At 36.4% G+C, this 25,059-nt stretch overlaps 1 protein-coding gene, 1 long non-coding RNA gene and 1 other non-coding gene across 3 annotated transcripts; 1 reads left to right on the top strand and 2 right to left on the bottom strand.

Moving 5' to 3' along the window:
* Positions 1–7,061, bottom strand: LOC121247685. Its single transcript, XR_005937275.1, has 2 exons — positions 6,530–7,061; positions 1–530 (listed from the first exon to the last, which is right to left on the bottom strand). It is a non-coding gene; the product is annotated as an uncharacterized LOC121247685 (long non-coding RNA).
* Positions 7,062–9,100: 2,039 nt separating this feature from the next.
* Positions 9,101–9,172, top strand: TRNAE-UUC. The gene has a single exon. It is a non-coding gene; the product is annotated as a tRNA-Glu (tRNA).
* A 1,006-nt stretch (positions 9,173–10,178) lies between these two features.
* On the bottom strand, positions 10,179–15,723 carry LOC121247192 (sulfite exporter TauE/SafE family protein 3-like). Its single transcript, XM_041145551.1, has 12 exons — positions 15,259–15,723; positions 14,765–14,924; positions 14,414–14,614; positions 14,098–14,162; positions 13,964–14,003; positions 12,901–12,962; positions 12,714–12,800; positions 12,416–12,466; positions 11,707–11,928; positions 10,843–10,936; positions 10,556–10,696; positions 10,179–10,429 (listed from the first exon to the last, which is right to left on the bottom strand). The coding sequence occupies exons 1-12, from the start codon at positions 15,493–15,495 to the stop codon at positions 10,347–10,349; spliced, it is 1,443 nt and encodes a 480-aa protein (XP_041001485.1). The 5' UTR covers positions 15,496–15,723; the 3' UTR covers positions 10,179–10,346.
* Positions 15,724–25,059: the final 9,336 nt, after the last annotated feature.

Genomic DNA, 25,059 nt, shown 5'->3' with positions numbered 1-25,059 from the left:
TGCATAAAAAATTCAAAGTGCCAACTATTCATTTGTAAGCTGGTATCACCTCTCGTGTCTAGAGGCTGTGTCCTCAACTTCTAAATATGCAACCACTTTAACTGCACAATATTTGAGTACAGATATTTCTGAAACCCAACTGAATCTACAAGCCCATGAAGGGAAAATTAATAGGAAGTTGCATTTTCTCTAGGTTAAAAAACCTATGCTGTTTACATTGATCAAGAAATGGTGTTTGGAATATTTTCATGCCTTTGTGTATGCATCTAATCTCAAAAGGGGCAGTGAGGCGTACACGGCTGCACAGTTTCTCTGCCACAGATGTTCACATAGACAATGGTAACAGCAGTCTTCTCTCCTTCTTCCTGGCCAGGGACTGCCTAGATTTTCTTAGGCGTACAGGAAGAAAGATACCAATGCAGATTACCACAAAAGAAATCCGAATGTGGCCTAAGTAAAGGGACAAATAGGATGACACGACTAGCATGCTAAACATTAGAGCCCAAAAGATTGCCACGGTGACATCAACCCTGCATGAAGTTAACAAAACCTTTTACAATTGAATGGCAACAAGAACGTAAAGATATTTTGGCACTAGTATAGGTAATCAACAAAGGTTCCTTTGAGATTTTTTTTTTCTTTTTAATGGGTAAACATTAAACAAAGTAAGATATTAAGAAAGCCTTGGGGATACTAAATTTCATAACATAATAGAGAGCGGAAGATGAATCCGATAAAGGGGAAATGGAGATAGTTAAGTATATCCCCGACCAACCTATAAAAAAAAAATAATAATAATAATAAGTATATCCCCGACCATATGAATTGGCAAAAGAATGTTGCTACCCAATTTGGTAGAACATGACTCAAAAGCCCTCAAGTAAAGAAAAAACTGAGTGGTTCCGTCTAATCAAATCCTGACTGAGTTTGATCCCCATGCAATCACTACCATAGTTGAAGAAAACTCAGAGACTCTAAAACATTCAATCTCTGAGTGCTTTGCTTGTGGGAACTTGAGAACACATATCAAATATTATTGGTGCCAGGGTTTTCGCAGGATATTTGGTGCAGAGATAATAGATGGTTCAAGTTACTTATGAAAAATTAGAAGTTACGCAAATCATAGCTTACTTTATGGAATTTATGAACACATCAGTCAACAGATTTTTTGCCAGCCTTACTAATATGTGACCAACCGCTCCTTTTTCTCTCCATTGATCACGAGTCTCACATTTGCGTTTTAAATTCCGAAGTTGTGTTTTAAATATTTCAGATGATTTTTAAATGGAGCCTAGTGTTTTAAAGTCTTCGAAATATTTTAAATCTCCAAATTATTTTACATGGGGTATTTTTAGTGTTATTGGACCAAACCTAATTTTCAAGTAAGCCTTTTTATATTGTGAAGCCCTGAAAATGATATAGTTTTAGCAAATCATTCTATTTAAATGATTTTATTTCTTTAAAAATATTATTGAATATTCATTATTTTGTTTATGTTAAAAACTTAGATGGTTTTATTTCTCTTAAAAAAAATTAATGAACTTTATTATATTATTTTATGATGAAAAATATTATTTTGGGACTAAGAAAACAAAGTGGGATTTTAAATTGAATCCCATTGCATTTCTATTTTTATTTCCCTACTATTTAGTTAATCATTTTAAGTGTTTAAATCTCCACCCCTAGATTAAATTAGGAACGCTAGGTTGTAGGGCTAGGATTAAATCTCCCAAACCCTAGATTCCCTCTCTCTCTCTCTCTCTCTCTCTCTCTCTCTCCCTCCCTCCTCCCAGCTGTCAACCCCTCCCCCGTAGCCCTCCCCCTTCTCCTTCACGTCTCCATACCAGCCCAGCCCAAGCTGCTGCCGCACGTCAATGACATCACCCCTTCACCGTCACCCCATGCTGGACCCTCCCTCCGAAGCCCACACCGTCTCTCTCCCTATCTTTACTCCTCTCGCCACCGTTGAGTTTGCTCCGTCGCGCAGTCGCTGGCCAACCAAGCCCCTCCCTCACGGCCTCGCCCCACCGCAGATCTTCCGCAACTCCTTCTTGAAGCTCACCCCGTAGCCCTTTTCTCCCTCAGGTTCTCCATCGCTGCCGCAGCTCCACTCTGGCTTAGCCCAGCACCACCAGTCAACCACCCCATGCCGGTGCTTTTTCCCCCCATTGGAACCACCCTATCTAGCCCCTCCCAATCTCCCTTCTCCTCCCATATTTCTCTTGAATCGCGGCCCTAGCCCTTCCCGCGCTGTTGTGAACCACCACCTCAAGGTGTGGGGATCTCAGCCAGCCACCAAGGACCACCCCTCTCCACCTCCCTTCCCGATCTCCTCGGCCATGGCCAACCTCCACTGTAGCCCCTCAGTGCCCCTACACCGAAAACAAAACACCAAACCCTACGTCCAGTTCCTCCAAAATAGCCCCTGTTTTAGGTCACGACAGTGACCACCAAGGGGCAGTCATTGCCCAAACCAGCGGCTTTTGACGCCATGAGACCATGCCGAGCAGCAAGCGACGCAACGAGTCAGCCTTGACGCATGGTATAATTCTTATTCCTTTCCCTCGATATTTATTTTATTGTGAAGTTTGATTGGTGTTGTGAAATGTGTTCTGCGTTGCGATCGGTGAACGAAGTTGTTTGTGATGTGAGGTTGTGATGTGGCTGTATAGTTGAAGTGTTGGGCATTATTCTGTAGTGTTGTGGCTATAAGTAGTGTGAAGTAACGGGGTGTTGTGCCGTGTGATGTAGTTCGTGATATGGTAGTGTATTGTGAAGTGACGGGATTGTGTAGTTGTGGAATGGCAGGATGCCACTAGAAGTGTGTTGGGATGAGCCATGTAGTTTGAAGTGCTGTGTGAAGTGATTGGATGTGGCGTAACCATGATGTGGTTGTATGTCATGTAGATCGAGTGAAGTGTCGAGATAAGCTTAGTTGGGCGGATTGTATGAAGTGTCATGTTGGTTGGGTTTGAATTGGACGTTAGTGCCGGTGGATGAAACTTGTTTACACAAACGGATGTCCAGTGGATTATATGTTGATTTTAGATGATAAAACGGGTGAGGTATATGTGTAAATTGGTTGGACACATGTATCGGACAGATTTACCATATGTAATGGATAGTTTGTCCTAAGCATGAATACACAATGTTTAAGCCTCCAGGTTGGCTTAAAGTTGTGTATTATGCATGGTTTAATTTATGATGAAGTGTTGGCTAAGGTTAGGTTGTATAACTTGGTTGGTCCGAGTTATGCATCGAAGTGGATGGTTTGGTAGGAAGAGTGTGATGAAGATGATAGTGTGTCTTAACTTTAAAGTGAATCATGGAAGTTCACTTTAAAGGACAAGAACATGGAGTAGAATGTTGTGTTTGGAAAAGTGATCTCAAGTGGATCCCAAACTATGGGTTGAGAATTTAGGAAACGTGATAAAGGAAAGCATAGAAGATGGAATTGGATGAGAGTGTCTAAGTGAAGGAAGTCCTAGTGAAAAGAAGTTTATGTATTTTCTAAGTTTAGTTACTTATGCACTCGAAAAGGAAATGACGTTCAGGTTATGTATGCATGTAGGTTGCCATCTGACACACACATGAATGGACTGCATGAAATGAATATGACATTGAGTCTAAGTAAGTATTATGTTCATATTCTTATAGAGTTTTCCAAATGATATGAAATGAAAATGAAACGTTTCTCTATATGATGCTTTATGAGATGAAATGACATTTTATGAAAATAAGCTAAATATAAGTGTTTAAAGGTATATGTATGTAACGACCTTCTTTGGCAACCCCTATTTATGCACCAAAGAGTAATAGTTGTAAGCATGTGAATGGATGTTATACGTAGTAGCTATTGTCATTATTTTCATGAAATGAAATGTTCAAGTTTGCTTGATGCTTTGAAATGATGTTTAAATGAGGCTATGAAATGAGTTTTAAATGATGCTATGAAATGAATGAAAGGAAAGGAAAGGAAAGGAAATGAAATGATTGAATGTTTTAATGTATGAAAATAAGTAAGGGCCATGACTGAATGAATGAATGATGGTACCAAAGCACTGGGCAGATTGCAATGCCGAGTAAGTAGTACTGGTAGTGCACCCAGTGCTGCCCCTGACTAAAAGGGATTCCCAACCTGTGGCCACAGGCGGAATCCGGGTCCAAAAGACTACTAATCCCAACACACGAGGCGTAACAGCGTGTACTGACCATAGTAAAAGTGATAAGAATAACTGCATATATGAATGTTTTAGTTTCTTTATAAATGAATGTATGAGGTATGAGAAATATTTTATGAGAAATGAAAACCCTTTTAAAAAAAGAAAAAACCTACCTTGTAATGTTTTCAAAGGAAATGAATGTTTTACGTAAAGTATGTTGATGAATGATGAATGCATGAAACCTATGTTAGTATATTTTTACAGTATAAAATAATACTCACTAAGTATTCAACTCACTTTAGTTTTTATGTATGTCTCTCCCCTTCTCAGAGACAAAATGAGGAAGAAGCGTCAAGACAGACATGGCCCAAGGGAAATGTGACAAAAGCCTAGGCAAGTTTTATGTAATGTATGAAAGTCATATTTTTGTAAAAGACCTTTTAATTTAACTTAATGGTTTCCGCTGCAAAACTCTCTATTAGATTTATAGAGTATGTTTTAATTTAAAACATATAATCTTTTATATCCTGGGAAGGAAAGGAAAAAGTTGTAAAAGGGTTAGTAATTCCCGTCTCATTTTCAAAAACTATTTCCTAAAGTCTCACCACAAGGACGGGTGTTACATAATACTTCTAGCAGTGCAAGCAAGTGCCAACTGTGAACACATAAGATCCAATATTAGTCGCCAAAGAGTTCGATAATTATCAATAAAAGCCAAAATTTTGAAACAAGAGCAAGCTCCTCACAACCCAAGTATGCAGTCATTATTGATAGAATGAATGAGCCCTTAGAATCAAATGCATTCCATCAACATTCCCATGCAATGATTGATCATATTTTACTGCCTTGTGTCTGTGTGCTTTTTTTTTTTCCACCTCAAACTAATCTCAATAATTTTCACTTCAAAGCTTCTTGGCTCCACCAAACCCAATTCCAAGAGTTTCTAGAAAAAAGGGACAACCTCCGACTATCTAAACACTAACTTCGAGTTTGTACCTGAGCTATATAAAACTCAAGCTCAACCAGACTCATTTATGCAAACTACCGTCAACTTACTATTCTAGCAGAAGAAACTGCTGGAACTCAAAGAAAGTGAACTATGACTATCTTCTACTCTTCTCCGATCACAAGCACCCTATCCAAATGCATTTGAATGGTAATTTATTCTTTAACTATTTACTAAATCTTATTTTTCCAGAATCAAAAGATCTGGACAAGAAATTAGACTACAAACTGTTTTCCTCCATAAACTATTGTTTCAGTGAGAGGTTTATCTAAAATACTGAATCAGTGTGTCTATAAAGTTGAGACAAAAAGATTCATGGTATTTAAGCTCAATAAACTTATTACAGGGACAATATTGATTTTAATACCCTGTATGTGTGATTGCGTATGGGAAAGTGGTGAATGGGATCCCACATTGCTTGGGAAAGAAAAGGTCTTGCGGGCTCCAATTGTAACATTGACTCGTACTTTTGGAGTATAAAACTAGATGCATCTTGGCCTTTCCTTGGGTTGTTACAAAAAAATGCATTCAAAATTGAAAATTCATCATCCATTCAAAGTGTAATGCTTCATTTACCCTTATCTCTTCCAGACCAATTAGAATTATACTGACTTAAATTTTATAAGTAGGGAAATCAATTGTTTAGTTTCATGAGGGAATCAATCATCATTCCACGTACAAGTAACCACTACTGATGTGGTAATGGATCTAAAAGATTGAGGTTAGAAAAAACTTGCAGAATCACCTAATGGGTGACATATGGCCTTGAAAAACCAAAATCGCAATGGCCACATTAACAGTCATCAAAATTCGTAAGGTAAGAAACAATGGAAATGGTTAAACTCTATTTCAGTAACCAGGGATGAAGCTAGGTTTCTTTTATTGGGGGCACTGGACTATACCCTATTCTAGGATAATGTTTCAAAGAATATAAATTTAAGCAATAAACAATGATATTTGTCACCACCAGTAAGGAACAAAAACAAAATTCACCATTTGAGTGCTCTATGTCAATGCACCAACGCCAAAGCATAAAACAATTCCTAACAGCAATAACTTATCAATCCAAAAATGAATACCGACTATCAAGCGCATTCGAAATTAACGATAACTGAAAGCAATTTACAGAATATCAAGGTTCGCGTGCTTAAAAGCGATAATTCATTCACGAAAAAAATTAATTTGGAGCAAACAAAACATAATAATATTTTACGAGGCGTCGGTACAACGAATATAAGAACTTTTTTATTTTATACTTTTTAAAAAGGAGATATTTCCATTGAAAAGCTCTATTATAATTTATTTTTCAGAAAATTAAATAGAATATGGTTTCCCAAATGAAAGGGTTTAAAGGGGGTACCAGGAAGTGAAATGGGGTTTGGGGGAGAAGACAGTAAGAGCCGGACACTTGCGTTGGGAACGGATCTGGTGGTCTCTGAGTTGCTCAACGAGCTTGGACCGGGTTATCATTGCTCGGATCGGAGATATTCTTCTCCGACCTTCAATCGGACCGCAAAATTCACGAAATTTCAGAGACGAACAGCACTATTCCCGAGACGGAATTACTGTTTCTGATGAGCTAAACACAACCGAGCTTGTTTTCGAAGCAAAACACAATTACAGGAAGGAAATCACGGTTCGAGAAATACTCAGGTGAAGACCGAAGAGCGAAGAAGACCGAGAACACAGTAAAATTCGTTTCTTTCCGTTCTGCTGTTCTTCCCCAGCTCGATTGCCAAATAAGATGTTACGTTGCTACTCCCTTGTAGGACTCATTCTTAAGACGTATTTGTGGGGTCTTCGAAAAACAGCAAAAGAGATTCGTGTTTGCTTTGAACTATTAGATTAGAAACTACGCATATGTTTGGGGGTTTTGTTAGGAGTTTTAAAAGGTGATTAAATAATTTTAAAATTTTTTTAATAAAAAAAAAGTAAGTTATTTAAGTGTTATATATTAAATTATTTTTTAATCTCAAAGGTATGTTGGATTTTGATGCTTTTTCTCAAATATAGTTTTTGGGATAATTTGAAATGTAGTTTAAATTTTGTTAATTGGTAAAAATATCTATACAATTTTCAAACTTTTAAGGATATAGTCATAATAGTTAAAAAATTAAATGATCATTATTTCTACCTCAGAAAGCACTCTTTTAATTTGTTTTCAAACAAACGTAATATGTTTGAAAGTGATTTAAACATGATTACCAAAACAGTAAATAGATTTTTAATAGTAAAGCTTATTACTTAAGCTATAAGTTATATGCCCTAAATATATACTAAGTGCATGTTTGGAATTACGGTAAAAAATATAACTTATAGTTTTAGGGCTTATAACTTATAACTTAATATTTAAGTTATACTATTAAAAAGTTATTTACTGCTTGATAACCATATGTTTAAACTATATGTTACGTTTGTTTGGAAATAAATTTAAAAAATGCTTTCTGAGTTATAAATGACGATTATTTGAATTTTTAAATATTATGATTATATTTTTTAAAGTTTAAAAATTGTAATTATCTTAAAATTGTATAGGTATTTTTATCTATTATCAAGCTTTTTAAAATTTGAATTACGTTCTATATTATTCGGGAAAACATGTTTGAGAAAAAATATACTTTTAACTTATTTGAGATTAAAAGTATTTTAAAATGTAACATCCAAACAATAGGCCGACAACCGTTTAAGATACAATATGCGCTAATAATATCACTAGATTTCGTGTCATTCATGTATTGGTGACAAAACGTCAATCGTGTGGTTAATGCACATCATTGATGAGACCAAAAGCTACCATAAAACGTTGGAATGTTCGTTGATGATAAAGTTAACACAATAACAAGATAATGATGATGTAATTCACTGATTTTGTAGAGGTTATGCCAATTATATAGAGAAGCATGCATTACAGCATTAGATAAGTCATAGAGTTTACATCAAACACTTGTATTGTAGACTACTCAAATACATTATTTATCTACTAACTGAGTTATTGACAAACTCTAAGGCCTTGTTTGATTACAGTTTAGATAAGATGAAATATTTTGTTGAAAATTGAATAAGATATTATTATAATATAATTTGTTAATATAATTTTTATTTTGAAATTTGAAATGATTGAATTTTTTATTAAATTTTGTTTGGAAGTTTAAAAAAATTGTAATAATTATATGAGATGAGATAGTTTGATTTATGTAACAAAACTAGCCCTAAGTTATGTGGTCATCTTTGATTTTATCTTTAGCATGATCAGGATTATCCTTTACAGTCGAAAAAATTAGATTTTGCTCAGCATGTTTCTTGAGTAGACACCAAGATTTTTAAGACATTTTAGGAGAGAATAAGTCCCGTTTGGATAACGAGATGATATGAGATGGATTTAGATGAAAGTTAAAAACTGTATAAAATATTATTAGAATACTATTTTTTAATATTATTATTATTTTAGAATTTGAAAAAGTTGAATTGTTTATTATATTTTGTGTGAAAATTTAAAAAAGTTATAATAATGAGATGAGATGAAATCATTTCTATATCCAAATCCGACCTTAGAGTAATATACCAAGTTGGCATGCTAATATATATATATATATATATATATATATATATATATATATATATCATAATTTCTCACTTCTGGGTATATATTTCTTTTTTTTCAGAATTCAAGTAATTACTTTTTGAACTCAACGAAAATAGTTTTTCTATTTAATTATTTTTCATGATAACCCTTAAGAGTGATGTTGTTGATTTGGCATCAACAAAATAAAAATCATCAAATATTCTTTGAGTATGATGTAGGATGAGTACCCCACTCTCAAAATATTCAGCTGAGATTCAGCCCACCCACTACCTGAGGTTCAGCAGGCGGAGTTGGGCAGAAAAGTAGTGCTTATGATATATTAAAAATGTCTTTGCAACACAAAACAAATCCGTTGTCGTCCAGCGGTTAGGATATCTGGCTTTCACCCAGGAGACCCGGGTTCGATTCCCGGCAACGGAATAAAAGCTTTTATTTTTGTATCATGTTTTGTTCACCTTGCCTTGACTCGTAGGCATAACTGAATAATACTATTGTTAGTTAATATGGCCATAATTCATCATTTTACAATGCCATCCATCATTCACAGTTTCAGTACACAGGAAATAGTTCAATTTTTAATAGGGAAAAACCTGAATTCATCGCACTTTAAATTTCATCTTACAACTGTTTTGGGCTGCGCATACAAAAATTGTAAGACCCCCAAACTAGATCCCTCCTATTGTTTTACAATAGTTAAGTTAAAAATATACAAATGATTGAATGGAGATCTTTATGTAAGATGAGAATTTGCCTTGACGACGTTTAAGATATTTTGAATTGAAAATTTTTACTTATCATCCCTCACACCACACATCATACATCAACATGTGATTTATCATTTTGTACGTCAATATGTTTGTTTAAATAGAATGACAAAAATGTTAAATTACATGTTGATATATGATGTGGAGATGATAAATAGTATTTCTCACTGAAGATCTCTTTCCCATCTTCAAGACCTTAAAAAAATTTATGGCGTCGTAAAGATCTTTTTGAATCAGAGAAGTTATGTTTCACATTAAGAGAAATTTATTAGGTAGTCTAAGAGTACGGATGATATTGTATTTATATTTTATCTTAAAATGTTATGCAACTTTTTTTTTTAAAGAGAATCGGCTAAAACGAGCCATTGATTATTATTTGTAGGAAGGACTTTACTTCTAGTTCCTGCTTTCTTTCAGCTGCCTATCTCTCAGAAAGCTGATTGCTTTGTATGAATGTGTGGGTGTATGTGTGCTTAGGTTGCAGGTATGAGGCTTCAAATATGAAACATCTAACAACCTGAAATACTTGCAGGGAAAAATTATCTTTCAAATGAAAAAAATTGACATTCCGTGTTACTGTGCTCAATGATGAGCTTAAGGAATTCTTGGTGTGAATGTTTTCAGTAGAAGAAACTTTAATCAGATAGAATTGTGAGACATGATGGTGAAATTTTCGGGAGAGACGTTTATAATGAATTGAACATATAGCAGTACAGTCTTTGCTTGAAACCAAATGGGAAAATGGGTGATCATGTAAAAGCCAAAACAGAGTGGATATGGGTGCTCTGTTGAGGTTGAGAAACTCAACTACAATATTGGAACACAACATCTTAAGACTGGTGACAGAGATTTTCAAAACCCATATACTCTTGATTTTCCATCTTCTCAACCATATTCGCAATGCCCACCCCACCTGTGACATGCAGTAGAAAAATTATAGCACCTTAGTATGGACATATAAAAGAATAAGAAGCTGTAATGTCTTGCTACGTTGATTTTTTTTTTTTTTTCAATGGTGGAAAGCTAGATAGCCGCATACCTAAGCTGATTGCGCTCACAAAGATTGTCAGAGCTAGTATGAAGATTATTATTGATGCCCTGCCAAGGAGTTTAATTATCTTTCTCACTACGTGCTGACCAGTAAAGGCAGCTATTGTTGCAACGAGAACAAAATAAGCAGCTGCAGCAAAGAATAAGTTGAATATCAGGCCGAGTTGAAGTAGAATGAAATCTGATGCTAAATTAACAATAACTATAGATACTATGAGTTTCCTTCCTGTTAACAAAACTTGTTCTAGCAGTAAAAATGAGTTCGCATTTACTTACCATATGGAACGGGGAAACGATTGAGAAGGTAATATTGTACAACTGACATGGAGGATGAGAATACCATTGCAAAGGTTGATGTTGCGCTTGCTACCTGCAAAATGTGCAAATTTAGAAGCTGGTTCAACTTTCCTTTGTGTTCGAGTCTGAGTTCTGTATGTTGCGTGCATGTGTTTTTCCCCTGATGACTTGAAGTTGAGATATCTAACCTTTAGATGTTATGTAATATGGTTTCATGTTACTTGGTTGGTTAAGTAATTTTAAATACCTGCCCCTGACATGGTACTCGACTGATCTGTTTTACATCCTTTTTAAGTATCTTTTTTGCTCCCTCTTGATTAGCATTGAATCTGGTTTGTTTTCATAAACCATCTCATCTCATCTCATCTTATCTAATCATTACAACTTTCTCAAACTCCCACACAAAATACAATAAGCAATTCAACTTTTTCAAATTCCAAAACAAAAACACTATTAAAAAAATATATTTTAACAATATTTTATTCAACTTTTAACTTTTATCTCATCTCATTTCATCTCATCTCATATGTGTAGTAGTAAACTTATCTCAACATTTTCAAACAGAAGGGGACTGAGATTCCAGAAACTTTCCACCATGAAAATTATAATGCCGACTCTTTTAATCACTATTGTCCTATGGTTGATTCCCCTTATGGTTATTGGCTTTCATCACCTTTCCTTGATTTTATTTTATATGTACTTGGCTTTTATTGCTAAGATCTACCATAATCACGCTCCACTCAATCCTTTACCACCTGGCCATGTTCAAGGATCACATCAAATTGTTTCTTTAAGAATTAAGAGGATCAGGAGTAAAAGATGCATGAAAAATGTTCGAGATACCTGAGGAGGAATTCCCAATTCGAGAAAAAGGGGTCCCAAGATAAAGCCACCTCCTAGCCCGAGCAGTCCACCTACCATACCAGCCACTATACCACAGCTACAGTATAAAAAAATCAGATGCAACTTCCAGTTTGTGATTTCCTTTCCCTTAGATGCAATCACCCTTGTCCCTCTGTATAAGCTTATGGCTTCAAAAAGTGTCACTGAGACCGCAATCGGTACCTATACAATGAGAAAATATTATGACGAGCTGATATATCTGGGAAGATCTGATAGTCATATAATTAGAGCTTGCTTTTTCATGCCTTAGTTACATGATTCCCAAACTTACTTGAATCAAGTGCAGGTTCAATCTGAAAAGAAAAATATGGATACAGAAAGATTTGCCGCCATCAGTTATTCAGGAATCTAGCATTACATCTCTTTTTTATCCCCAGAAAAGAAAACCATCTTTTTTCTACAGTAGTGGAGCAATTTGCTAGGAGGTACTTGGGCAATGATTCTCCTATCCTTGTAAAGAGTGATTTGTGGTGGGTAACTCTAAAAGCAAATCTTTTTTCCTAGGACTATACATAGCCTTTACATTATTTATAGACTTTTATTTTGAAGCTTACATAATAAACTAGGAAACATAATTATCTTGCAGTGTGCTTCACTGTTCATCTTAACATGCTTTCGAAGCAGCCTGAAAGAAATTTGATTATTTTACCTGCAAGGAGTTCAGAATCCAGTAATTGATGGAGCAGGTCACCGTATATGTCTGCATAAAGATGCATAGTAACATAAGGCAAACTTCATGGCGAGTAGTGACTGTCAAAAAACTGAAATGGCATATGACAGGGCTCCTAGCACTATAAAGCCAAGGACCTCTATCTCTAGATACATTTATTTAATTAGGACACTGAAAAAGCTCATTTGTAACAGTTAAATTCATTGAGCAATGCAGAGAGATGAAATACTTGAAAAGGGTACTTTCTTGTATGAGATTTCAGAATCCAAAAACTTACCTTAACAATCTGAACAATAAGAAAAGCCACCCAGACATACACAAGCAGGGATACTTCTTTCCAGCGTATGTTGCGTGCTAGGGAAACCTGGATGAGATGGTGATAGTCACAGTCTGACAGCAACAACAAGAAGACTAACAAAGTAATCAAGATTTCTGTAAAGAAAATTAGGCATTCTAGGACTCACCTCCTCATCTTGGTGATCAGCAGGACCACTTGGTAGTGCTTTGTATTCTTCTCCAGAGCCATCTGCAGTTCGTAAGTTTAGCACAATCCAATGCCACTAATAATATTTAGAGGAGATTTCTCTCCCTTACGTCCTTTCGTGATATTGCTTTGTTGTTGCTAGGAAGGTTTTTTTTTTTTTTTTTTGGGGGGGGGGGGGGGGTGTGGGGGCATCAGTTTGTTTCTCTCAATATTTTGTGGTTTCATGTGATTTAGAGAAGTAATGAGTAGTATTATGTGCAGAGGAGGTACATAGACTTGGTTTCAACCTTCAGTTTAAAAGAATTGCTATTTATATCTGAAGAGTAGTTCAATTCCCTGATAACTAGTGACACCGGAATTCGATCACATTCTGTTTCTGATAGGTGATGTGAGTCAGTTCTATTCTAGCTTTCATGCTTGTAAAAGATTTAACTTCAGCTAACATTGTAAAGTGCAGCTGTGAAGATAATGTTCATCATTTTTAAGATAATATCCTATGAGGCCAGCCCTATTATAAGTAGGAAATTCAATAGAAAATTTGTAGAACTAATCTTTTGCCGATTCTACTTAAATTTTAACCATAAGTTTTTAAAATTCAAAAGCTTTTGTCTTGAGTTTTTATATATTGAAACTTCTTTATAGATTCCCTTACCCACTTAACTTTAGTCAGATGCCCGATAAAATGACTCTGAATTATATTGCAATAGTTGATTACAATCCCAAACCAGTTCTGCAAAATTAGATATAGATTCTGTCTATTAGCAAGCTTTTTCCCCTTGGGAAGGTCATACTGCAGCCTTTGGTGTGAGTAGACTTATTTACACCAGTCATATATACTAAAAGCAGAAAGCAATAGTAAATTAAAACTGATGGGAGGCAACTTTGATGATTTGTTAGTGAATAAGATTGTATTGCCATCAAAGTTTTCCCTGCCAGTTATATCTCAGTGTCCCTTTTGTTTATAGTACTTAATCATGATCTATTTACCAAAATTTTGGATTTTTCTATGAAAATTTGACTTGGAGAGAACCACCAGTACTCACCACCAGGTTTTGTCTCTGATTCCAACAGCTTAGCCGATTCCTGAAAGTTGAGTAGCATTTGCAACTCTTCATTAGTAAGTCGACAATACGGATATCAATTTCACGCTTAAGATTTGGTTAGTGGAAAATCGTACCTTCTTCATTATAGTCTCTTTCTTCCATGTCTCAATGCCTTTGAATAATGCTTTTGTTGATGTGCCTGGAAGCAATAATTCCAGTGTAATTCTATTAATTCTTCTCTTTCACTCGCCCAAAAAAAAAAAAAGAAAGAATAGAATTTGGACATAATAGTTTTGATATCAAAAGCATTCTGTACAAAAAAAAAAAAAAAAAAAGAATTCAATTGAGTAGTCATCACAATGATCAGTATACAGGAAATTAGAAGATAGACTACAAAACTCCTATATTGACTCTATTATTGAAACAGATATCTATTAGTATTGATACTACCAATGAATAGAATGATAAGCAGAACTGTGACCATCCAATCAGCAAACATGACATTGAAGGCAACCCCAATGCTAATTCCTAGCATTAGCATGGGCTGAAAGAGCAACGCCAGGTCATAATCTATTAGGGGAATGTCCAGTGTTGGGTGTCTGAGTCTCAGATTATAGTATACCGTTGATCCCGCGGCACCCATGATCATACCTGCGCCCACGAAAATCACTAATCTTAATAATGTCTGGTTGTAGTAAGTTATTGATTAAACTAGACCTAGCTTTTGAAGAATGCATGCGTATGTGTATATGAAACATGAATGCCAGGAAGGCATGGATGTCTGCAAAAATCAATACTGACACTTGGAGATGGCAGTGGAAGACTTGGGGTCGAAACCAATGATTAAGGTGAGCATTGGGACGAAAATTCCACCACCTCCAACCCCTCCAACGCTACCCAATGCTGCGCCAAAGAATCCAATTATTGATCCAACTACAATTTTCCAACCGAATTCCATCTCCTGCCCAACCAATGAATCATGAGTCAAAACAAAAAATACTTTAAATCTTAGTCGAAGGAAACACATAAACAAAGCATTACAGAGCACCAGATAAGAAATCCATATACATGACATAATTTTGTAAGTCGGTCTGGAGACAATCTCCACACACATGACATAATTTGATTTATAAAAGAAGCATAAAATTAGATTTTTTTTTTTTACAAATTAAATCACGTTATATATGTCAAACATGTCGAGGATGTGTTTTCCAAACCGAGTTGCAAGTACATAAATTTAGTCCACCCACGAGCCAGAAAGTGTTAGAATGACTTCAAGATAGTTGAAAACTCACCGGCCAAACATGCTCATAGGAAGATTTCCCACCCTGCAAGAAGAAATGAAACATTCTGAGTAAAACCCCCCGTCTTTCTTCTCTCTCAAGTACAGAACTTTCTGGTTCTATATCTTTCAAGACCCGCTCTGCACAGCTGACGTTGCTCATCATGACTAGGCTCCCAAACAAAAACCATGCTACCGCGGCTGTTGTTATTGCCAACCCTCTCTGATTCAGGAATTGAGTCCGAGCCATGTAGCCAGACAGTATGCAAAGCAAAAAACAAGGGAAGATGGTAATGGTATGTATTATATTGTAATACTTCTGAGAACTCTTTGCTATATGTTTTTCCTTGCCTAACTGTTTTCTCTTCTTATTTTCCTGCGAGAGCACATGCAGTCACGCTTCTAGGTGGGAGGGAAACATGAAGAAAGCAAGAAACGAAGGAAGAAATCAAGAAATGAGAAGGCCACTCTTTCAGTACCCGCCTATTCTCTACATTTATATATCACTCTCTCTCTCTCTCTCTTTCCCTGGCCCAATGATTTGGACTTTTTTTTTAAAAAAAAAATTATTATTATTTATTTTTTAATAAAATTTATGTAACTTTTCATAGTTTTCTTCCCACGAATATTATTAACATGTTTGAATTTGTTGTTATTATAAACGATAAATATTGAGCTGACAAAAAATGAATTTGATTTGAGCAACTTTGCAGGATTGAGTACTACGTGAAATTTTAGAAGATCTTGCTCTTGAACTGTTAAATAAGTAACTTGTTTCTTTCTTTATGAATCATAATTTTGTTGTCAAGCTTTCCATATTTTGTACTGAAACTACTCCATCCATTTGCATAATTATTAAATGGAAAATGCTAAATGTATTTAAAAAAAATTTACAAAAAATTTACTTTTTCACATATTATTGATATATTGAAAATTATAAAATTCAAAATTTAAAATTTAAATTTTAAAAGAAAATTAATAAAATAAATCACGTAAGTAAAGATGTAAGTAAAATTATAAAAACACATAGCACTACTCATTATTAAATATAAACATTTTTGGGGTTTAATTATAATTGGGCGAGTCCAAGTTCCAACACCCTCACTCCCTCTTTTTTCTTCAGTTCATGATATAGCCGTTATCATGTTGGGCCAAATGTCATTTAGTTCCTATAAAAGGACAAATATGATGATTTGGAAGATTAAATTTCAAAGAGTTTTGTTATAAATCAATAACTGTGTACATCATACATCCCACACCTATAATTTTTTATAAGGTGTGGAAGTACTTTTCATAAAGTATATGGATATTTTTTATAGGATATGGGGTGTGAGATGTTGAATAATTGTTGATGAGAAGAAATTTTTAATTTCAAAAGAGGTGTATGTATCTATGTATTATATAAAAAAAAAAAATGGTAATTACTGGGTTTTGTCATCTTTTCACCGGGTTCCTCCAAGTTTCCTGGAGTGGAAGTGCCAAACTTCTGTATATGAAATGATCTTTTGTCTTTAGTTTCATGAATTGGCTAGCATTTAGATGATACCCTGTCTATATATGACAATGGAATCCAAGAAAATCATGATTAATCCCTTATTTTTTTAAGAAATATTTACGTAAATAGTTAGAAGCCAGACTTTTCTTTTTCTTTTTTGTTAGAATTTTTAAAAATGAGTTTTTTCTCGCAACATATAACTTATATGAATGAACAATTGATTAAAGTTGTATTTAGATAATGAGGCATTATCAGATATTATATGAATAATAGTGAAATAGAAATGATAAAGTAGTAAATAATAGTAAAAAGTAAATGAAAAATAATAAAAAAATAATAAATAGTAATGAGATATTCTCAGTACTTTAACTAGACATAAAAATACAATTGTTTAAACCAAAAAAGCCCAAGGGACATGTTCAATACCTTAAATAAAAATCAAACGTAATTAATGATTTTCAAAAAGCTAGTTTCTCTTTTCGATTAGCACTAATAAATTCTATTCGGTGAAGGCTATCACATTGCTAATATGCTTATGTATAGCATTATTCATCTATCTTTTATACGGCATTGCAAATAGAATTTGTCAGATTCTATTCTTTTCCAATTAACTAAAGAATATCGACAATTATTATCAATCCACATGAAAATTTGGGTAATTCTAAAGTGTGCAATTAAAAGGGTGCATTGCTCCGAAGCATCGACTTTGATTTGTGCACAAGTGGAAGTTTCACAGCTGCTTCCCCATTTTTTGTCATTAGGGTAAAGATTAAAAAGAAATGGAATTGTCCTTTGAATGCTCTCCAAAATCAGGTGGGGCCGCCAGTTAATGAACTCTCCCTCTACTTACTTCTACTACTTGTAGCTTGCTTTGTAAACGGCACATCAAACAAATGGGTTGTTCCTTTCCAGACCCTTTTTTTTTTTTTATATAAATTTCAAATAGAGAAATTATATATAAGATTTTTATAAAAAAATAAATCTCACTAATAAAAATATTTATATATATATATTTTATAAAGATTTATATAAAATTTATTTATTTAAAATTTATACAAATCATTTTTCTAAAAAAAAGAAAAAAAAAAAAACATCGTGTTCAATGTTTTGAAAACGTGCACAAGTAGCCATTGAGAGATCCAGCAGGAAGTTTCGCAGAAACAGCATACAAGGTTTTGAAGACAGATGAACCTCGAAGTGACAACGATTCTGCTTATAATGATAGCGAATAAACTGAGGTCTGAGTTAGCGGCTGAGGTACACCGTACACTTCTACTGTTGTGGATTACACGCGTTGTTTTTTTATGTAACAAAATTCATAAAATTTCATTGCTGTTTTCGAACTAGAAAATACATTATATTATGTTCATTCCAATGGTTCTCCAATATTATTTGAAAAAAATATATTCAATCTTTTTTTTTTATCATACTATCATCATTTTATAATGTGACATTAAATGATAGATTCACAAATAAAATATAACAAATAATCTCTAATAATCTAATACTACATCATAGAATGATGAGAAGATAATGAAAATTAAGATGGTGAGTAGAATTACTCGTATTATGTACGTCTCTTTTCAAAAGAAATTCATTAACACGTTTAGCCGACCATTAGAAAACCACTCCATTTTGAAAGGAAACCTAATGTTTTTGTCATATGCATCACCTTTCTACAACTTGACTTGGATATACTCAACAACTTTCATTTTAAAATCTAATAAAATCTTCAAAACACATACCCATTTAAGGGTTTGTTTGGCTAAACAGACTCTTTCGAGGGTTTTTTGAGAATTCTTGCAACCCTACCATTTACTCATAATTTCAAATCACCCTCCCATTTTTTTACTAGAGTTATTATATTCATATGTGGTGTGGAGAATATACTATACACATGATTGATATGACACGATTTGATTTGAAAGATTTAAATTTATAAATTTTTCATATAAATTAAATCCTATCATATCAGTCATACACGTGTATACCTCCACACCAGCGTGTGAATAAAATTTTAAACCAGAGAAAGTAATGGTGGAACCAAAGCTCCCTAGTTAGGTTACCATATAGGGCTTTGCTTATATAGGAACTAAAACTAAACATTCTTTTCTTTAATTTTCAATACGAGGTTTTGGTGTATGGATCGGTGGGATTAAATTGAATTTAGTCTATTACTTCATCATTTAAATTTGCTAATCTCCAACCACCATCACCTTTACAATTATTCTCATTATTATTACCGTACGTCCCTAATATGCTAATTGAGTTTTGTAATTGCTAATCAACATCACTTCACGTGTGTGTATATAAATATATATATATATATATATATATATATATATATATATATATATTATGAAACAACAGGGTAATTATTAGGTTTGTCATCTTTTTACCGGGTTCCTTCAAGTTTCCGAAAGTGGAAGTGCCATACTTTTGTATATGACATGATCTTTTGTCTTAATTTCATGAATTGGTTAGCAGTTGGATACCCAGTCTATATATAACACAATGGAATCCAAGAAAATCATCATTAATCCCTTTTTTCAAGAAATATTTACATTAGGAGGAGTAAAATACATTAGGCCCAAAATAATTTTTAAGGCCGAGCCCATCAAGGAGCTATCATTAAAAGACAAAAGAAAAGATAGGAAAATGGGTCAGAGAAGGGACAAGGGGATGTGTCAGTAGGCAGGGATGTGTCAGAAGAAAGTAAGAAATGGAGAGACGGCCAGACACGCAAAATAGACATTCCTCACCACTATCGAGACGCACGCATGAAGATGGTCAGATAAAAGGGACAGGGTGCCTACGATTTCTGGGGCTTCCGACTTCTTTCTTGGGGGACTTCTTTTTTGAACGCTTGGAGGCTTCTTTGGTGGTTTCTTCAACCACTAGACAAAGAGCTTCAGAGAGAACATATTGTACAATGAGAAATGAGAAGTTATGACAGACTGTAAAAAAATATATTATAGTGGAATCTCTCTTGCCCAAACCCCCGTGGACGTAGACCTAGTGCCGAACCACATAAATATGTGTGTCCATCTTTTCTTATTTTTTCTACATTTAAATATTGTTCATCACCATGAATGTACATACTGACATCATACAGTCTCATCGGATCACCATCGAGGGCTTCATACCTCACCGACTGAGGCCCAACCAACCTCAGCGCATCCCAATAATGGATCATTTTTCTCTTTCGGGCTGAGCTGTTTTTGGGCATTAACAATGACGCTGTCTATGGGATCAATAATGTTTTTTTTTTTCTTTTTGTACTGGAAGCAGAAGAATGATGATTTCTCAGCAGGCTAAATAATCTCCAAATGAGCATATGAAACTCTTTCAAATAAGCTCTTTAGCCTTTCCACTTTTATTTTTATGGAAAGCACTACTGTAGAAAAGGGGCAAGCGCCCAAGCAATTAAGTGCACTGCACTTAAATGCTTTTCCATGCACGCAACGTGTAAGTCGAGAACCAAACTTCTCGGCCAATTGAACTGTGAGTGCTTACTACTTGATCTTTAAGCATACTATTCACTTAAGTGCACAATACAAATATTGTGCTCGAAAATACACTGGGCCATTCACTCGACCAGCGGGCACAAACTAAGTGTGCACTGTGCATTGAGGGAATGTGATGACCATGCATGGCATGAATAGTGCCATGCACGGTACGTAAGAAGGGTGCACGTTAACAGGCACCCAGGACTTCCCTCTCCCACCCGACGTAGGCCTAGCGAGAGTGCTAGCGGCCACCAATCTGGCTCACTTGATATTTTTGTTGGGGCAATGGCGATCCCCGTGCATGGAGGTGGCGAGCTCCACGCGCTGGGGAAATGCACGCAGACAATGGCTACATCATCAGTTGCTCTCGATCCACCAGCAACCTCTAGTACATTGCATACCTCCCCCTTACAATTTCTTTAGCCATCGGAGATTTCTGCCGCCACGGAAGCAACCACCCTGCACAGAGGCAACCCAGCCACACAAACCAAGTGCACGTGGCTACCTATGGCCAAAATCATTTTGGCCTAGCCCAATCGTGGGATGGCAGCGGTGCCGCCGATCACCATGGGGACCGCCAAAGTTTTATGTCCTCGTCGGAATGCCTGCGCGCACCATCGTGCATGGTGGGCAACAAGTGCGTGTAGCATGCACCTGTCAGGACCTCCCCTACGGCCATCACGAGCTGGTGAGACCACAGCCAGGTAATTCCAAGTCTACTGGCAATTTCTATCCCTGATGAGGTGCTCTGCGGACCGAGTTGCTTAACTCGAGAAGTTGCTCAACCACTTCGTGGTGTGCAACCACCTCCATGGCCTGAGGAGTTGCTCGACCACGAAGTGGCGGGCAACCACCACCATGGCCAGAACACCTCCAACATGTAGGGCCAGAACACCCCACGGCCACAGCCAGAACACCTCCAGCTTGTAGGGCCAGAACACTCCATGGCCAGAACAAACTCCACAGATAGATCCTCCTTGCCTAGAACAAACTCCTAGGCTACATTGCAAGCTCCTCGGCCAGCTAATGGGCAGAGGGCAGACTCACCTTGGCCAACTCCTCGACCCTGCATTCGTCAACTAGTGCATGTGGTCTTCTTGTCACCCCGCATCTCGGCCATGCACGTCAAACAGAGCCCCTCGACTAAGGACATCACGAACAGAAAAGTCTCGGCCAACCTAGCATAGACAACATGGTCATGCATGGCACCTCATTCGGCGGGCAACATCTCGATGAGTTAAAGGCCGGTGCTTATGCATGTGTCGTGCATCTATAATGTGCAGCATGAGTTAGCCATGCACGACACATATGATGGAAGAACAAGGAACCACCCAGTAATCGACTCACCCACAATACACGACCCAAGGGAAAATGAATAAGATGAACGACTTCCCAACAACAAGCAGACAAAAAAAAAAAGACAATGAAAATAAAAATGAGGAGCAAGGAAGGGAATAAACGACAAACAGAAGTAGGCAACTTCAATCAAGCAGTGGGCAAACAGCAGCAAGCAAAAATTAGTTACAACAACTAAATACTCCGATTTGTCTCCTTCAAAGCTTATGTGAATTTTGTTTTCACTGACATGATTGATCCCTGTAACACAAAATCTCCATCAACTACTTACCTCCTCGCGAGGCAAAATGGATGAGTGTAATGCCTATCGCTACTCTATCCCTCTCGCGGAGGAGTACGGGTTAGCCTTCGGCTACCAGATGACAGAATCTCCATCAACGAAATTTCTATCAGCAACTTACCTCTTCGCGAGGCAAAGAGATGAGTGTAATGCTTAAGGTTGCTTTATCTCTCTCGTGAAGAAGTGCGGGTTAGCCTTCGGCTACCCGAGGACAAAATCTCCACTAACGGTATCTCCATCAATGAAATCTCTATCAGCAACTTACCTCATCGCGAGGCGAAAAGGGTGAGTGTAATGCCTAAGACTGTTATATCCCTCTTGCGGAGGAGTGCAAGTCAACCTTCAGCTACCCGAAGACCGAATCTCCACTAACGGTATCTCCATCAACAAAATCTTCAACAAAAAAATCTCTATCAACTAAATCTATATTAGCAACTTACCTCCCTCGAGGCAAAGGGATGAGTGTAATGTTTTAGGCTGTTTTTTCCCTCTCGCGGAGAAGTGCAGGTCAGCCTTCGGCTACCCGAAGATGGAATCTCCACCAACGAAATATTCATCAATGAAATCTCCACCAATGGAATCTCTTGCAATGGAAAACCATCCCCTCAACAAAACGTCATTTCCAGCGATAGGACGCCAAACGGATAGCACCTCAAACCTTCACCACACCCCAGCAAGACAGCTCAGGTTCGCGAATTTCGCACTTGTGATTGGAAAATATTTGCATTAATTGATTTGACTTTTGCAGCATCTCCTACTTATCTTCCCATGAGGGTCAATAGGTGGGTTTAGTCGTAAGGCGGCCCGTCCTGCCTCACGGCGAAGTGCGGGTTCAATCTTTTGGCTGCTCGACATTATTTTTAGGATAGAATCTCCACCAGTGAACGCCGAGCGTCTGCCCTCAAGCCATAACCGCTACCAGCAGGTTACCTTCATAAATGAGTCTTCAGAGTTAACGTGCCTTTGAGCTCCACAACCACCTGAAATGGATCCAAAGGGTCGACGGGCTCCTAAACCACTTTGCGCGGGTTACAACAAACATACTCTAACATTAACCGCAATTCACATCGAAAAAGGAAAGGTCACCAACATCATCAAAAATAAAGATGCCGAAAGAACGTATGTCTTTCGACAAGACTTAGGGTGAGTCCAATCTTGCAAGCTGCTCGGCCCACTACCCTTTTTATAAAAGTCAACAGGCTAGAAAGGTCAGGGACCGCCCGACCTCCCAGGTGTTTGAATAAGGGAGCAGGTCGCTTGACTGCCCGGACAACTTTCGTACACATCTTAAACGGTCAAGCCCATCTTCCGCTTACCTCGCCATGACGGGCTTCGCGCTTGTGCTCCATGCGGTCAAGCCTACCTCGCCAGGACGGGCTTTACGCTCGTACTAATTTTGGTCGAGCCTACCTCCCGCTTATCTCACCAAAATGAGTTTCACACTCGCACTCCATACAGTCGAGCCCATTTCCCGCCTAATCCCACACTCGGAAATCTTTACAGCTTAACGCGAGAGGAACGGATGACCAGGGCTAGCTCCCAGAATTTATTTCTCTATGGACGAAGGCAGATCATTTCGATTGCATATTTTACCTTTGAAGATTCTTAAGGTCTTCTTTGAAACAAATTGCCCTTAAGAATCGCGGGCAACTGTGACGAGGTAAAATACATCACGCCCAAAATAGTTTTCAAGGCTCAGCCTGTCAAATGGCCATCACTAGAAGACAAAGGATGAGAGAGGGAAAGGAGTCAGAAAAAGGGACAAGGGGGAGGGGTCAGGAGGCAGAAAGGTGTTACAAGAAAGTAAGAAATGGAGAGATGGTCAGACACACAAAGCAGCCATCCCTCACCACTATTGAGGCGCACGCATGAAGATGGTCAGATAAAAGGGACAGGGTGCCTACGGTTTCTGGGGCTTCCGACTTCTTTCTTGGGGGGATTCTTTTTTTAACGCTTCGAGGCTTTTTTGGTGGCTTTTTCAACCTCTAGACAGAGAGTTCCATAGAGAACATATTCTCCAGCAAGTAGATTTTCAGCTCTCATTGTACAGTGAGAAATGAGAGTTTACGAGAGACTATAAACAAACATATTATTGTGGAATCTCCCCTCCCAAGCCTCTATGGACGTAAGCCTAGTGCCGAACTACGTAAATATGTGTGTCCATGTCTTTTATTTTCTCTGCATCTAAATATTGTTTATCGCGATGGATGTATGCACTGACATTGTACAATCAAACCAGATCACTGCCGAGGGCTCTGCATCTCACCGATCGAGGCCCAGTCCACCTCAGTTTGTCTCGAGAATAGATATTTCTTCTCTTTCGGGTTGTGCCCTTTTTGAGCATTAACATACATAATTAGTAAGAAGCCAGACTTTTTCTTTTTTTCCTTTTTGTTGGAATATTTACAAATGAGTTTTTTCTTGCGTCATATAACTTATATGAATGAGCAATTGATTAAAACAACAATTGTTTAAATCCAAAGCCCTCATATGACACGTTCAAATTTTCAATACCGTAAATAAAATCAAACGTAATCAATGATTTTAAAAAAGTTTCCCTTTTCGAGCAAAAAAAAAGTGTAAGGTGGGAGAATAGAAATTAGAACTCTCAATTTGGATGCGATTGTACAAGAATTATATTTGGTGAAAGCTATCCCATTGCTAATATGCTAGAAGTTATTTGTAATAGAAATTTTAAAAAATAATTAATTTTAATTTTTTTTAATTTAATATATTAGTATGGTTGAGATAAATGGTATATCTTCTATACCGCGTTGCAAATATAATTTGCCAGATTCAATTCATTTTCAATTAACTAAAAAATATAGACACGGTTAGATGATTTATTATCAATTAAATTTGTGAAATTCTAGGGAGATGTTTGGATAGTGAATTGTTGAGATAAGATAATATGAGAATTGAAAGTTGAATAAAATATTGTTAGAATATAGTTTTTAATTTTTAATTTTTTTAATTTAAAAAAATTGAATTGTTTATTATATTTTATTTGAAAGTTTAAAAAAATTGTAATGATTAGATGAGATGATTTGATATTAACTCATTATTCAAAAAAGACACAAGTGTACAATTAAGGCTTGGTTTGGATATAAGAAGTGTTTTATTTTATCTCATCATTACAATTTTATCAAATTTTCACATAAAATTTAATAAACA

Source organism: Juglans microcarpa x Juglans regia, chromosome 1S, assembly GCF_004785595.1.
Source record: "Juglans microcarpa x Juglans regia isolate MS1-56 chromosome 1S, Jm3101_v1.0, whole genome shotgun sequence".
Classification (NCBI taxonomy): domain Eukaryota; kingdom Viridiplantae; phylum Streptophyta; class Magnoliopsida; order Fagales; family Juglandaceae; genus Juglans; species Juglans microcarpa x Juglans regia.
This window is presented reverse-complemented; position numbering and strand designations above follow the sequence as displayed.

What these genes read in the sequence shown, in the direction of transcription:
- LOC121247192 (XM_041145551.1), bottom strand. Translation starts at nt 15,495, where the DNA reads ATGGCTCGGACTCAATTCCTGAATCAGAGAGGGTTGGCAATAACAACA. An exon ending in CCTATGAGCATGTTTGGCCG is followed by an intron (nt 14,925 to 15,258) that starts GTGAGTTTTCAA and finishes TTGGTTGGGCAG; the next exon opens with GAGATGGAATTCGGTTGGAA. An exon ending in GCTTATCATTCTATTCATTG is followed by an intron (nt 14,163 to 14,413) that starts GTAGTATCAATA and finishes TATTGCTTCCAG; the next exon opens with GCACATCAACAAAAGCATTA.